Consider the following 12,981-nt stretch of genomic DNA (forward strand, 5'->3'; position numbering starts at 1 on the left):
TAGCTCTCTCACATGAGCTAGGAACCCCTGACAACCCCTCCTCAACAACCTACGAGCCTGAAGGGCTGATAGCAAACCTCTAGGTGTCCCTCTCCTATCTCCTCTGAAGACACACTCTGACCCATCCTGGTCTCTGAAACTGACTACCTTGTCCCTGCAGTTCAAGGTAGCATTATACGTAGATAACCAATCCATCCCTAGAATGACATCAAAATCTGTCAACTCTAGAACCACAAGGTCAGCTGGAAGTTATCTACCTTCTATACACACTGGACTGACTTGACAGACTGACTTTGCCAATGATGGGTCACATCTAGGTCCACTGACCCAGAGAGGACACTCTAACTCGGAGACTATCAAACCCAACCTCTCTGCGGCTCTAGAAGCAATGAAAGAGTGAGAAGCACCGGGGTCCATCAAAGCATACACCTCTGAACACCCAATGATGAGATTATCTGACACCACGGTGTTCGATGTGTCTGCCTCCTATTGCATCATGGTGAAAATCCGTGCTGGGGCTGACGGACCTGCACCTTGGGAACCCATCCCTGATGAAGAGGCTAACCCTCTTCCTCTACCTCTGCCACTACTCTGAGGTACGGCTGAAGCTGCTGGCTGTTCTACACTGCCGGAGGTCATCTGCTGGGATGGTGCCATAAAGGTCGCTTGGGGACATTCTCGTGCAATATTTCCCTCTTGCCCACATCTATAACAGGCTGTAGATCCCATCAGACAAACTCCTCTGTGTGGTTTTCCACATTTCTGACATACTGGATTGCCTATGCCAGAGCTGGAGCCGCTTCCTATTCCCAGTCCTGACTTAATCCTGCTCCAGAACTTGCCTCTCTTGGACTTAAACTTCTCTCCTTTTCTGCTGCCAGCAACTACTGCACTGGGGGTCTTAGAACTTGAAGACTGTGCCACCTGCCGCTTTCCTGTTCCCTGTATGGCACTCGCCTCCATTTTTCTGGCGGCATCCACAATAGAGTGGAAACTCTCTTTTTCTGCTGGAAGAATCAAGGAGAAATACCTGGGGTGAAGCCTTGTGGCATATCTCCTTGCCTTCTTCTGATCCGTATCATACGCCTGACCTACGTATGGTAACAATTCCAGGAACTTATCTGTATACTCATCAACGCTCATCTCTTCGGTCTGTCTCAACTGTTCGAACTCGACAACCTTCATTTCCCTGGAACTGTCAGGAAAAGCCCACCCTGCGAACTCATTGGCGAACTCTTCCCATGTCATGCTGTCTATTCTGGGGTCCACATAGTTCTTGAACCATTCTTTGGCTTTCTTGCACTTTAATGTGAACCCTGCCATCTCAATGGCCCTGCTTTCATCAGCTCCCAACTCACTAGTGATCATTCTGACTGCACTAAGGTACTCAAAGGGATCATCTCCTGAATTGAATTTAGGAGCATCCAACTTTAAGTACTCGGTCATTTTCACCTTATGTCTCCCTGAAGAACTAGGTTGCTGTGCTTCAACAACAGGGGCTGCAGGTTCTGGTGGTGGTGGAGGTACTGTTTCTCTTCGTTCAGGTTGTGCTGGACTTGGCTGAACATGTGGGGGTGGATACATGTGATATGGTGGGTAAAAAGAAGGATAAGGCATATATGGCATATAAGGTGGATATGGGGCAAAGCTGGAGAAATCCGACGTACCTCCCATCGGATACCCCGGGCCCTGTGGAAAGGGTGGATAGCTAAACCCCGAGGCCTGAGCGTCTCCTTGGGATTCTCCCATACCTTCTTCAGACCTTCCGAGACCCATACTTTCATCTCTGCTCTACCCAACATCCATATCCTCTCTTTCTTCCTCTGATCTGCCCCCTCTCTCTACTCCTCTTCTGCTCTCGTCAGAAGACCTTCTAGGGTCTCGTGACGTTCCTTCCCTGCTTGACCTGTGAGATCTTGCCCTTGGCAATGCAGGAGGACGAGCAGTTGTACCCTCACTTCCTGGTGGGACTCCAGTTAATCTCGCAGATCGACGAGTTCCTCGCATCTTCACTCTCTGGAATCACAACACACATCACATAGCACATTAGCAACATATAGCACATGCAGATATCATGGCAGTTCACACATCAAATAGACTGACATCCTATCCTAATGGACATGCTTTCCTATGGTGCTTGACCATCTATGACCTCTATGAGCCCGACTCTCTCTATAGGTCCGACCATATGAACCTAGGGCTCTGATACCAATCTGTAACAGCCTGAAAACCGAACTGCTACCGGCACTAGGATCCAGATCGGCTTAAGGCCGCCGGGACCCGTAGTAAGCCTGCTGTGAACTCTGTGTACCTGTGAAATCCCATACATGATCATACATTTTCTGTAAACATTAAAACTTTTCTCTATGCCAAGGCTTAACCTGTGCATACTCTATCTCTGTACTGTACAACCCCTGCTAGAGCTCTCATCTCTGCTCTAAGCGGGTCTAATCATAGACTGTTAAGCCTGGTTTTTCATACATATACAATAAAATCATGTTCATAACAGACCATGTCTATACAAAAGGGATGACAACTCATAAGGTCAAGCATCATCTATACAACATACACTATTTGTTACAATTACATGTCCACACTAGCTATTACATAACTCTTCTCTTTATCTGTACCCTGCTGACCTCTCTGGACTCTGTACCTGCAAGACTGGGGTTGAGGGAGAGGGGTGAGCTATACTAGCCCAGTGAGTAGTACATATAAAACATGTTATAAAACATGATCTCATGGAATGCATCACAACACAAGTAAATCACATAATCTCAGACGGACTAATTCAAAATTCCCCCACATTGCCCGGCCCGCGAAGGAGCTCCTCAGGTCTTCATTCAGCACCCTATGGTACCGTGTGCCCGGCCCTTTCAGGGCTCCTTAGGTCTTCATTTAGGGGGCTAATGAATCCAAGCTACGCTCGATCTGTACATGCACTGATTAATGCAACATCTTCGTGCTCACTAATGCAATGCTATACATATGGCATAAATGATGCATGAAATATGCTAAAAATGTTTGAGTGCTCATAGTAAAAGATTTAGTTCAGTTCCACTCACCTCTGGCTGACTCTGTACTGACTTTGCAGGTTTTGAAGCAGTGCTCACTGCTGAACTCCTTGGTTCCTCTGGTCCGTTCCTACACAGGTGGACTGAAATGAGGGACCAAACTAACTCAAGACCATCTCTAAGAAACTCCCCAAAACCCCGCTAAAGCATCATAGCACAATCACATAAAACATGCAAAAGAAAGCTGGACAGGGCACTTTCGGCGGCAGGTTCGGCGGCCGAAACTCCCCTCCAGAGACGAAACTCATGCATGTTCGACGGCACCTTCGGCAGCCGAAAGTCTTGTCCAGAGACGAAACTCAACCTTCGGCGGCACTTTCGGCGGCCGAACCTTGCCTCCAGAGATGAAAGTCCAAATGTTCGGGGGCAAGCTTTGGCATCCGAAACTGCCTCCACAAGGGGTTCGGCGGCCGAACCTGGTTTTGCCCGTTGGGCAGAAACCTGCTCTGTTTCATGCAAACTTCACCCAAAACCTATCCAACATGCATAGCAACTACTCCCAACTAGCATATACTAGATAACATGCATAAAGAGGCCTAAACCTCTCCTAACACCTGCAACAAACATAACAAATAACACTTAAGCATGCATATGCACCAAAGATCACCAAAAACCTCATCTAAACCTACTCATGCCTACTACCCATACAACGTCCATAAAACCTTCAAAACTCAAGAAAGGAAGTTCAGGATCTTCACTTACCTCTTCCGAATAAGAGATTGAACGATCCCTACGTGGAGATATGGAGAAATCCACTCTCAAACTCTCCAAGCTTCCAAACTTGCTCTTTTGCTCAAAAACTTCAAAACCACATGAAAATCCATCAAAACCATGAAAGATTTGAGAAAACACATAAATCACCCAAGGAAGATCAAGTCTCACCTCAGCTCGTGCAAATGGAAAGAAAATCTTATCCATTTGACCGACCTAGGGCCTTTTATAGTTGGCTGGCCAGACCAACTACGGCGGCCGAAGGAGAACCCGAATGCCATGCACGTTCGGCGGCCGAAAGTCACCTTCGGCGGCCGAACCTTGGCTTTTCTGCCTTGGTGCTTTTCTTGCAAAACCTTACTTCTTTAAACACTTTAAAACATGAAAAGGCTGTCAAAACATAGAAAAATAGCATTCATACCCTTCCAGAGGATTTCGACATCAGAAATACCACCGGACTACAGGACTTTCGACGCCGGACTCTAGCCGGGTATTACAGTACTCGTAAGAATGAGGGGTTCTGGTGCTTTAGCAGTCGAAAGTACTTGAACATTTTTTACTGAATGCCTTTTTCTTTAAAATAGTGGAATAATAAGTTTTTTGTCCTCCGTCATCATACTCCAGGGGGTTTTAGGCGCCTTCAAACTAGCTGGCACTACTAGGTAGAGTTGAAGAAGGATGTGGTTCGCCCAAGGAGAGAGCAAGATGAGGCTTTAGCTTCCCTTATGGATATAGCTAAAGCCTTAAGGAAGATTAACATTACTCAGGTGGTGAGAAATGTTGTTTTTTCCTGACAGAGTCATCTGCTGGCAAGCCAGACCTGCGCTCTTCGCTCGCCCATCCTTCCCAAAAGCGCACCCCTACATCAGGATCAGGGAACTTCTCTTTAAATCCATTTTATTTACCAAACTGACTATCTTACTTTTTTTTTTGTTTGCAGATATGGTCGGATCAAGTAGATTCGCCGAGACAGTACGTGCTACTCGAAAGGGCAAGGCTGTTGCTGTTAAGGTTGCTAGTCCCCCTGCTAAACATACTTGCCCTTCAGAGAAGGTGATTGTACTTTCCCCTCCCCTTTCCCACCCTACGATCGAGGAGTTAGCACCCCTTCAGCCTGAATCTTTAGTCCTAGGCGTTTCTGCTCCAGCCTTAGCCCCTTTGCTCCCTGCTGATGCCCCTTTTTCCTCCACTCCTGTGAGTGCTAGGGTCGAGGTTTCTTAGCCCGCTGGCATTCAACATTTGGCCTTAGCACTAAATAGGGTGTCTTCTCTCCTTGATGACCATTCTCTAGGTCTTCTACTAATCAAAAGTACCCTAAGACCCACTAATTGCTGTCATTTGAATGAGACTGAGACGAACGAGCTGTTTGTTAATGTTATTCATTTTGCGCTGGAGGGTGCCCTTTGTGCCTATGTGGTTAAGGAGGGTTTTAGAGCCTTGAGGCAAGAATTTGGTGCAAATGAGACGCATAGGGACCTTTTGGCCAATGAATGTTCAAATTTGAAGACCTGAATAACCGAAGCTGAGGGTACGATGAATGAGACCTTGGAATCGATAGACAAGCTTCAGGTTGACCTTGACACAGCCCTTACCTCTAACCTGGGCCTTAAGAGTCGGGCTAAATCTACCGAGGATTAAGTGACCTTGTTGCAATACCAGGTTTTGGAGCTGCAGGCTTAAGTTGAGGAGGCCTGGGCTACCTCCACCAAGATAGCGAGCTCGAGGTGGAACTCCAGAAGATAGTGGCCCAGGCCAGGGAGATATTTGTTCAAGGCTAGGATTCAGTGAAGAAGGAGCTGATAAAGCATTTTTCTTCTGAGGATTTCTCCTGGATAGATGACATCCTCCTCGAGAAAGAAAATGAGGGTGGAGGGGAGCATGCTGAAGATATTCCCCTTGAGGATGAGTGTGATGAAGATGTACCCTTTGATCGAGTTTCTCCTATAATAAATGTTGAAAATATCAATGTAATGGAGACTTGGGCAGATGAGGCTGATGACCTTGCCCTTTTGTAATCTTTTCACATTTTTTAATGAGAATATCGTCGTTATTTCCGTTAAGCATTTATATTTTCTGCATATAGTATTTTTTTCGAGGGAAAAAGTTTGCTCAAGGGGCTAATAGCCTTGATTAATGGGACCAGTACCTGAGTGGTCTTGATGAGAGCCGCCTTGTGACCTGGCTTAGCGAAAAAATGCCTTATACCCCCAATGCCCGAGTGATCTGGCAAAAACTGCCTCATGATCTAACCTGGCGAGAATTGCCTTGTGGCCTTGATTCGTGGGACTAATGCCTGAGTGATTTGGTGGAAACCACCTCATGATCTGGCCTGGTAAAAACTGCCTTATGACCTTGATTCGTGGGACCAACGTCTTAGTGGTCTGGTGAAAACCGTCTCGTGATCTGGCTTGGAGAAAACTGCCTTATGGCCTTTATTCATGGGACCAACGCCCGAGTGATCTGGCGGAAATCACATCATGATCTAGCCTGGCGAAAACTATCTTGTGGCCTTGATTCATGGGACTAACGCCTAAATGATCTGGAGGAAATCGCCTCGTGATCTGACTTGACGAAAACTGTCTCATGGCCTTGATTAGCGGGACCAATGTCTGGATAGTCTGTTGTTCCTTTTCACTGAAAAACATACCATGTAAAAACACTTTGTTAGCTTTATTATTAAAAAAAATCCTCCATTTACATATGAAGGTAGAACTAAATTGCTGTCAAAATGTGAACAATACCATAATTCTTATGATATTTCAAGCAGACAACTCTCATGGGTGAATGTTTTCCCAATACTTATAAAGTTCCCTACCTTTTCCAGTAATTAAGTTTGTTATCTGTCTATGCCTCACCAGGTCCTTTTGTTATCACATGTATGACTCCTATGGGTTCTCTATCAGGAGTTGTCTCAAGGGTTATTTCATCTGACTCAGACTTTTGCCTTTCTTTTCCTTTTCTCATGAATTTTTGGAGGGTGTCATTCCTTATAAGTCTTTCGATCTCATCCTTTAATTGTCAACATTCTTCCATTGTGTAGCCTTGATCTTCATAGAAGCGATAATACTTTGTCCTGTCTGTTTTTTCACCTTCTCGGGATTGAGCTGGGGTAACCACCTAATTTCTTTATCATTTTTCCTGATCCACATCAAGATATAAGTTCGTGAGTCACTTAGCAGGATATAATTCTTATACTTACTCTATTCATCCTTCTTTCTTAAGATGGGGTAACTCCTATCATGGGGATCGTCTCTTAGGTTTTTGACATAGCTTTTGACTTGCCTTCTTGTCTTCTTTTAGTGCTTGAATCTCATCATCCAACCTAATATATTTCTAGGCCTTATCTGTCAACTATTAGTATGTTGCGATTGGATTTTTTATTAAGGAATCCATAAACTTGACATTACGGGTTCCTTTCTTTAACGCCTCACATGCTATCTCATGATTCAACTCTTCCACTTATATGGCTTCAGCATTGAAACAAGAAATAAAACTCATCAAAGACTCGCTCTCTCCCTAGCAAATCTTCCACAGGTCCGAGGAAAGCTTTTTAGGAGGTTTGCAAGTGATAAATCTAGATTTGAATATCGTAGTAAACTGTGTAAAGTTTTGGATTAGACTTGAATTTAGGTATTGATACCATTTCTGAGCCAAACTCGTGAATGTTGATGGGAACACTCGGCATAATACAAAATCATTTACATCTTGAAGCTGCATGGTCATCCTGAAAATAGTTAGATGACTTTGAGGGTATGCCGTTCCGTCATACTTATCTAAGCTGAGCAACTTGAACTTGGCAGGAAAGGTTTCTACTAGTATTTCTTCTGAAGAGGCGATACACCATCTAAACTGAAATCCTCTTTCTGTTCTTTTTGGTGTCTTTGTACGACCCGTACTAACTTCCAATCTACTCCTTTCGAAGTCTCATCTGATTTATCTTCAGATTTGAACTTACCTTTATGCCGCAATTTGGCTGCTTCCGTCTGGGCCCTTGGAGTGTCTATGGAGGCTTCATCTATTCTTATAGGGTCCATCTTAGACACCTCTTCCCAACTCTTGTACTACTCGAGAGTAGCCTACAACCTTTGGATATACTAGAGTATTTGTTCGTTGTTTAAATTATTAAGGTTGGCTTTGTTGATCACTAGGAGTGTGTTCTCCCGGTTATCTAGTGCAGAAAAAATGATGACTCCCTCATTGGTAGCAATATTGTCAGCAGTTGTAGGGCTTTCGGCCATTTTGAGTGAGGGAAGACAATAGGGAACCAGTCGTGATCCAAAAGAGGGTTTAATAGATCTCTTGACAACAGAATCAAATGATGTTGATGAAATTAAGCTGATGACGTGGCTGGAACTACACCGTGCTGTGGTTGGTGAAAACCTGCAAGAAAGTAAACATGAACATCCACTCTAACACTCAAGTCAGTACCTTGAAGAGAATAGGTGACTTTAGAGTTTTAGTAGTATTAGAGATAGCGTACCTTTGCCTCTGTGATAATTCCCCTTTTATACTGTAAGAAGATTGAGATAAAAATATTATTTCCTGAAAATTCAACAATGATGTGACTAACTACTCGATAAGGGACATCGCCAACTAATAAGTTGGTAATCTCGTAATCTCATGTGAAATGGGAATGTGCCTGATGACAGTAACTTTGTGCTAAGACTCGGTCTATCACGGGAGGGCGAGTCATGAAGGCAATTCGAGTACTAAAGTGTCCGAGTATTCTTCTCCTCGAGTGAAACCATATTTCTAACTTGTCAGATTCTTGTCACATGATTCCTATTTTGTGGTGATAACTCATAACTTATTTTGAACGGATGTCATAGAACATTAATATTTATTAAATTTAAATCTTGAATTTATTAAAATTTTTATTTGGGTGTGAAGATAAAATTTGAGATTTTGAGTTTGTCGATAAATAAAATTTTGTTTATTCAATTTTTTAGAGAAATATATAAATTTATAAAAATTAAATTTTAAAAATTAAAGTGTTGAATTTTAAAAATGATAGTTGGATCAATATATTATTATAAATGATATTTTTACGGAAAAATTTTTAATTTCAGTAAAATTAAATTTTAAAAATTGAAGAGTTAAAATTTTAAAATGGAGAAATAATTTCGTTAATTATATATATATTTTAATCACAGTATTAAATTAAACTAGACATGTAAATTTAGTAGTAATTTATTGTAGTATTATTTATTAAATGCACCAATTCGCTGGAGGACTCTAATTTTCCAAAGAAGCACATGATCTCACATAATTTACGTTATTGGTATTTTCCAACGTGTCCTATTTCCACCCATTGTCCCCACGTGCTCTATTTTCTTCTCCTTCATCACTCCCTAATTGTCTCTTCTCACTTGTTATCTCTCTCCTCCATCGTCATCTTCTTCTTCTTCTTCAATTCCTCTCCTCCTTCTTCTCACTGTTTGTGTAAAGATGAATTCTCATTCATACATGTTTTTTCTCTTAATCTCTTTGATCATATCAGATAATATCATTTTGATCTCTTCTTCTGCTTCTTCTTGTTCAGAAACTGAATTCTCTTCTTTCTTCAATACTATAACTTCCTTGAATTCCAAATCTCTAAATTCACAAAAGAATCAATCAGCATCGAGGCCACGAAAGTCTTCTAATGCATGCAAGATTTGGACCAAGGCCTGCTCTCAGGTAGTTCTGGACCTAGCTCGGAGGCCGGAGACTGTGAGTTGGTTGAAGAGCGTGAGGAGGAAGATTCACGAGAATCCTGAGCTCGCTTTCGAGGAAGTTAAGACGAGCGAGTTAGTTAGAAATGAGTTGGATAAGATGGAGATTGAATACAAGTATCCGTTAGCTAAAACGGGTATTCGGGCTTGGATCGGTACCGGTGGGCCTCCTTTTGTTGCCCTCAGAGCTGACATGGATGCTCTCCCCATTCAGGTTCCTATTTCCTCTTCTTATAGTTCTATGTATGTATGTGTCTACATATGTATTCATCTCATGCCATATCATGTGCATGATAATATAACTTATAGACATGCATGTAAGGATGATTTTGATTTTTTTAATGATATTTCTGTGACTTAACTTAGATAATCTGTGAATCAGTGTGTTTATACATTGCTTAAAATTGTTATTTCAGTGTTAGAAGTGATTCGCTTCTAATATTTTTTTCTTTTATGAAGTTATTATTATAATATGTGATTTTATTAAAAAAAACTATAAAATAATTTTTATAAATAATCCAATTTACTAAAAAAATAATATATTAATTACAAATTTAAAATAATAGAAACATATTAAATGGGTACGTGTAGGTAAAAGAATTTTTTAAATTATCTACTTAGATTCTCTGACATGGTAAGAAATTAGGTTAAACAGGGCAAACGAGTAACTAAAAAATGGTGATTAATTTAATTAATTCGTTTTTCAGGAAGCCGTAGAATGGGAGCATAAAAGTAAAGTTGCAGGCAAAATGCATGCTTGCGGCCATGATGCCCATGTGGCGATGCTGCTTGGAGCTGCCAAGATTTTGAAGACTCGGGAACATCGTTTGAAGGTTCCGTCTCTAATCTCCTAACCGCTTGTTTGGATATGAATAAAATAAAAGAAAAAGAAAATAAATGGTAAAAAATAAGACGGATTTTCACTTTATATTGTTTAAGAAAGAACAAGAAAATAAAGCGGAAAAGAAAAATAGTTTTTATTTTTTCCATTTATTTTCTTTCTAAATTAAAGAGAAAATAATAAAAGCGTAAGAATTTTACATTGAAAAATATTATAAAAATAAATATTATTTTCCTTTTCATTCTCTACTTATCCAAACAGGAAAATAAAAATATTTTTCCTTATTTATTTTATTTTTCCTCCCCTAAAATTATCCAAACAGAAAGTAAATAAAACATGCAAATATATATATATTATATCATTTCGGTCTTATAAAAATTATCGTTTTAGAAAATTTTTTTTATTTTAAATTAGCTGATACTTTAAAATTTTCAAGGATGATATTAAATGTTATTTATCATATATGTTTTTACTAATTTTAAAATTATTTAATAATAATATTTTTAAAAATATAATTATTTAAAAGGTATTTTAAATATATTGTTATAATTTTTTTAAAATTAAGATTATTAATTAATTTTATTAATTTAAATAAATAAATTTTAAATAATAGTTATTATGGAACGTAGATGATATATAATTAATTGACATTAATTTTATTTAATACCATTATGGAGTTAGGCATAAAGCTTAGTAATTAAGCATCTTTTAAGTTGGTGTGAAATTCTAAATCAAAAAGAATGAAAAAATACTGATGAAATTGTTGTGTTCCTCATAGAATTTATTTAATATTTAAATAAATGTTAAATTGCCCTCCACTAGTAGTTTTCCACTAACTCCAGTGGTGTTAATTGGTTTTTTATTGCTTAATGGGTGTCCTAATGTCAAAGGCATTTATCATTTATCTGCAGAGAGATATTATTGTTATTCTTATTAATTATTAATGATGTTTGTCTTATCTAGAAATGGACAGATCTAGCTTATAATGGCCCATTAATTATTAATGATGTTCTGTTCCGAGAATCTAATTTGCTTTAAGGATACCCATTACTAAATGACAAGGTCAAATTGAATTAGATTGAGAACCCAACAATTAATTATAATTAAGTAGAAATTGTGTATTAACCTGTTATATTTTAGCAGAAGAAAATTCTATGCATTTTTTTTTTATAAATCATGCAGTATTCCAAATTTATTAGTCTGATTAATTTTGATTCGCGAAACTGCTCATCCCACTTGTACTTTTAGTCTGATTAATTTGAATTTACGGAAGTGCTCATCCCACTTGTACTTTTTACCATCTCAGGGAACCGTAATACTACTCATTCAGCCAGCAGAGGAAGCTGGAAATGGAGCAAAACGGATGCTAGGAGATGGAGCCCTACAGGATGTGGAAGCTATATTTGCTGTTCATGTCTCCCACGAACTTCCTACTGCCATCATTGGCTCAAGGCCTGGTCCTTTATTAGCAGGTTGCGGCTTCTTCAGAGCAGAAATTAGTGGCAAAAAAGGCGGTGCTGGTAACCCACACCATTCTGTTGACCCAATTTTGGCCGCCTCAGGAGCGATAATAAGCTTACAGAGCATTGTATCTCGTGAAGCAAATCCGCTGGATTCCCAGGTATATCCATGATTGAATTATCTTTCCAAGCCTCTATTTTCTAGTTTTTCTGGGTGTTTCAGACAATCTGCTAACTGTGTGATATGTGCAGGTGGTGTCAGTTACCAGTATGGATGGAGGCAGCAATTTTGACATGATTCCAGACACTGTTGTACTTGGTGGTACCTTCAGGGCTTTCTCCAACACGAGCTTCTATCAACTTCTCCGAAGGATAAAAGAGGTTTGTTATATTCAAGACAACTCAGCAAGTAGTTGAAAACAAGAAGTCAAAGAATAAACCAGCTGCTAAATTTTAGCTATAACACTATCTGCATCTGTCTGAAAAACAGGTGATTGTAGAACAGGCAAGTGTTTTCAGATGCTCAGCAACAGTAGATTTCTTTGAGCAGGATTACACAATCTATCCCCCAACAGTGAATAACGATCGCATGTATGAACATGTGAGAACAGTGGCCATTGATTTGTTAGGTCCAACGAATTTCAGAGTGGTACCACCAACGATGGGTGCTGAGGACTTCGCATTTTACTCACAAATTGTTCCTGCAGCCTTCTATTATATAGGCATAAGGAACGAAACCTTGGGGTCGACACACACAGGCCACTCACCTTATTTTATGATAGATGAGGATGTTCTCCCCATTGGAGCTGCAACTCATGCAGCCGTTGCAGAAAGATACCTCATTGAACACTGCTATGATGGAGATAGTAGAAAGTAGCTGCTGGAGATTCAGTAGACTGTCAGAGAGCAAGAGAATTTGCAATGTAATTTCATTCTCCTGCTCTCTTCTTTTTCTTTTTTCTTCTTTTCAAATTATATGGTAATTGGGGGAGGTGGGGATCCACTAAAGAGGGAAGGGTTTCCACTTGCCAGTGTAAAGGATGGGGGGAGAGATGTGCATCTATTACTGGTAGCTGTAGTTTCAATGTCCAATTTCGTGTTCTTCAAGACAATACTAACTAGCTTTTATTTAATTCTCTGTGCAAAGCATAGGTTCAGCATTTTGTAAACTATTCTGTGTT

At 40.3% G+C, this 12,981-nt stretch overlaps 1 protein-coding gene across 1 annotated transcript; it reads left to right on the top strand.

The window, feature by feature from the left end:
• The first annotated feature begins 9,146 nt into the window (after window positions 1-9,146).
• LOC110606157 (IAA-amino acid hydrolase ILR1-like 6) lies at window positions 9,147-12,933 on the top strand. Its single transcript, XM_043953059.1, has 5 exons — window positions 9,147-9,713; window positions 10,207-10,332; window positions 11,647-11,961; window positions 12,053-12,181; window positions 12,291-12,933. Exons 1-5 carry the CDS (start codon window positions 9,234-9,236, stop codon window positions 12,675-12,677), a joined length of 1,437 nt encoding a protein of 478 aa, XP_043808994.1. The 5' UTR covers window positions 9,147-9,233; the 3' UTR covers window positions 12,678-12,933.
• The last annotated feature ends 48 nt before the right edge of the window (window positions 12,934-12,981 follow it).

This window comes from Manihot esculenta, chromosome 18 (assembly GCF_001659605.2).
Source record: "Manihot esculenta cultivar AM560-2 chromosome 18, M.esculenta_v8, whole genome shotgun sequence".
Classification (NCBI taxonomy): Eukaryota; Viridiplantae; Streptophyta; class Magnoliopsida; order Malpighiales; family Euphorbiaceae; genus Manihot; species Manihot esculenta.

Excerpts from the sequence above, each read along its gene's own strand:
- LOC110606157 (XM_043953059.1), top strand. The coding sequence starts at position 9,234 with ATGAATTCTCATTCATACATGTTTTTTCTCTTAATCTCTTTGATCATA. Across the intron at positions 9,714-10,206 it reads TGGATGCTCTCCCCATTCAG|GAAGCCGTAGAATGGGAGCA; the intron begins GTTCCTATTTCC and ends TTCGTTTTTCAG. Across the intron at positions 10,333-11,646 it reads CTCGGGAACATCGTTTGAAG|GGAACCGTAATACTACTCAT; the intron begins GTTCCGTCTCTA and ends TTACCATCTCAG.